Source organism: Myotis davidii, unplaced genomic scaffold, assembly GCF_000327345.1.
Source record: "Myotis davidii unplaced genomic scaffold, ASM32734v1 scaffold449, whole genome shotgun sequence".
Taxonomy (NCBI): Eukaryota; Metazoa; Chordata; class Mammalia; order Chiroptera; family Vespertilionidae; genus Myotis; species Myotis davidii.
This window is the reverse complement of record NW_006383007.1, coordinates 984708-987653: the sequence shown is the minus strand read 5'-3', so window position 1 is coordinate 987653 and position 2946 is coordinate 984708. Positions and strand designations below refer to the sequence as shown.

At 44.8% G+C, this 2946-nt stretch overlaps 1 protein-coding gene across 1 annotated transcript in view; it reads right to left on the bottom strand.

Moving 5' to 3' along the window:
• Positions 1-2946, bottom strand: part of FRAS1 (Fraser extracellular matrix complex subunit 1) — a 479756-nt gene that overhangs the window by 65605 nt on the left and 411205 nt on the right. Inside the window, exons 51-52 of the mRNA XM_006778222.2 lie at positions 2769-2774; positions 783-896 (exon numbers count right to left, since the gene is read on the bottom strand). Of these exons, the coding sequence (XP_006778285.1) occupies positions 783-896; positions 2769-2774 (120 nt within the window). The remainder of the gene's footprint in view (positions 1-782; positions 897-2768; positions 2775-2946) is intronic.

Sequence of the window (2946 nt, the reverse complement as noted above, 5' to 3'; positions counted from 1 at the left end):
TCCATCCATTCTTTTGTGCCGGCCCTCTGATCCAGTTTAAGAACCCATTGTGGTCCTCGAGTCAAAAAGTTTACCCGCCCCTGGGTTAGAGGAACACCCCGCACACTGAAGGGTATTGGGTTTGATTCCTGGTCAAGGGCACATACCTGAGTTTCTGGTTCACTCCCCACCCATTGGGGCACATGCAGGAGGCAACCAGTCAATGTGTCTCTCTCACATCGCCTCTCTCTCTCTCTCCCCCTTCCCTTCCTTCCTCCCTCCCTTCTTCCCTCCCTCCCACTCTCTCCGAAAAGCAATGGGAAAAATATCTTCAGGTGAGGATTAAAATATCTGTATATTCCTTGCTCTCTACTTCTCTATTTTCCTCTTCCCATGGACTAAAATACTGATGACTAACTGAAGAGATTAGGGTAACTCCAGTCAACGGCTACAAGGCAGTAAAGGCAGAATGGCAAGAGAGAAGGAACCTGTGCCTCTGAATCATCATGCAGAGCCCTGGACTTCCACCCTGGATGTGAGGGGGCAAATACCTGCTATTTTGTTTGAGCTACTATATTTTGGGAGCCATTGTATAAGAACATGTACAATGTTCTTATACAAACTGAATAAAACTATATACAATCTGAATCAAACCCATGAAGCTCTCCAATCTCAGGAATATCAGCTTACTTAGGGAGGCATAAACATGATTTCAGCTAGAGTTCTTAGTCATAATCTATCATCATGTTCAAGGCTACTGACCAAGCTGGTTAATGTGGAACTGGCCGATGGTGGGGCCTTACCTTGCCATCCATACGCTCCAGCCACTGGAGCCCCAGGTTTGTGACAATTCTCGGAGTGCTGTCATCCACTGGGAGGATGTCTACTCGGAACTGCTGAGGCGCTGCTGTGATAATCTGGGGGCGGGGGGCAAAAAAACTCATCATTCACAGACATCTGAACTGTCAGGTCTGGAACCCTGAAATCAGTTGACACTTCAGAGAGGGAGCTAAGCCGGTTTCCACCACTTGTCACCCTTTGGCCGGAGACTTAGGGAGAATACTGCCTGCTAAAGGGCACTATACGAAGGAAAGCGAGAAACCAGGGGTGCAGGGCGGGGACTTCACCTGCCATGGAAGCTGACGTTTACACACCTCTGCATGTAGTAAGTTCAACGTTACCCTGAGGTGAAACAATAAGCAAAACATTTTCCTTTCAATAACTCTTGTTAAATCTTTCCTGAGAGGCAGAAGAAAACCATCATTAAAATGTTAATGTCAAAGTCTCCGGGTGGAACTCTGCCAGATGTAGAAAGAGGTTTTCTGGGAAGAGATTTTTCGCCCCCTCCCCCCTTTTTTTCAGTGAGCTTATCCATATGGGGAAAAAGGAAGAAGAAATTAAGAATAAAATATTTGTGTCAATGGGGGAAAAGGGAGACTTATGTAATACTTTAAACAAGAAATAATTTAAATAAAAAAAGAATAAAATATTTGTGGACATAATGAAAAGAAACTTTGGTTTATAATTTCAATCTCCCTTAGACCGATCCACACAACACATAGCGGCACCTCCCTGTTCGAGGGGAAAAGGTAGTTGCCACGCAGGGCAGCAGATGCTGGCTTTTCAACCTTCTACCCCCCTCCTTGTAAGCAATTTCCATTTGTAAAATAACAGGGTCCCTCTGGAGACCTGCAGTGACCTTTTATGTTTATCGGAGAGGTAGCCCTCTTGCTGATTTATCCTGAAATCTTTTTTCTCTTCTGAAGGTCACACTAACTGGGAGCAGCTGCAGTGCAGGAGGGAGAATAAAAGCGATGAGCTCCCAGGGGGGTGATGCGTCGCAGACCCCGCAGTGGCAGCGGAATCCTGACTCTTCCACCCTCTGAGAATGACCTTCTCACAGGCTGTCAGTCTCTAAAGGGTGCAGGAAGACCTTTCTTCCACAAAGGAACCATCCCCATTCGTCACCAAAGTCTGAAAGGGACTGTGCAGGACAGAGCTGACCCTGCTGTAATCCTTGAAGGATGGTAGGGTGTGACGATATAGCTCACTCAAACTGCTTCTGCAGAGTCAGAGACAGACGCCTGTGATGTAGGAGTCCACGCCTACCTTTTATCTGGGTTGCAGTTATTCCCAGCAGAGGATGTGGGACTGCAGGACACCAGGCTAAGAAGGAATGAGTAAAAATAGCAGGAAAGGTAGTGCAGGGGCTGTCTTAATGTTTCTTCCAGATGCTTGGATAGCAGAAGGGAACAATTCTCTCAAAGAAATAAAGCTGAATGGCTGCATGACCTCACGACAAAAGTCTTTGCCTGTTTCACTTGCTGATCCTAAAATGATGACACAGATGATGATGACAGCCACAGTTGATTGGATGTTCTTGTGTGCGGCACTGGGCTAAGTGCTTTACGTACATCACGAAGGTGGTATCATCCCCATTTTATAGATAGGGAAGCTGAGGCTTAGAAAGGTTAAATGACTTGCAAAGTCACTCAGCCAGTTGGTGACAGAGCTAGAATTTAAATCAGTGTCTTTTGGATGAAGATACTGCACTCGCAGCCATTGCTATTCTTCATGAAACTAAGAAACTTTGGCTGACTGAGGGGACATATAAGAGAGCAAGACAATCTAGAACCATATGAAATTAGTAAAAAAAAAAAGGATGAAAGCAAAATGACAGGAAAGGAGAAATAATAACAGAATAATAACAATATCTATCAACTTCTATTGAAAGTGCTCACAATTTGCTAACAGTGTTAACTACTTACTATCAATTATCTCTTTGAAACCTCTTTGAAGCTGATGATTATTATTGTATCCATTTTGCAGATGACAAGAGGAGGCTGACAGGAGCTAAGTGATTTGCTGAAGGCCAACTGATAAGTGACAGAACAAGAACTAAAACAAGGCTATCCTTGGCCTTGAAATGCCATGTTGTGGACAACCTCTGGCATGTTCTGCTATGCC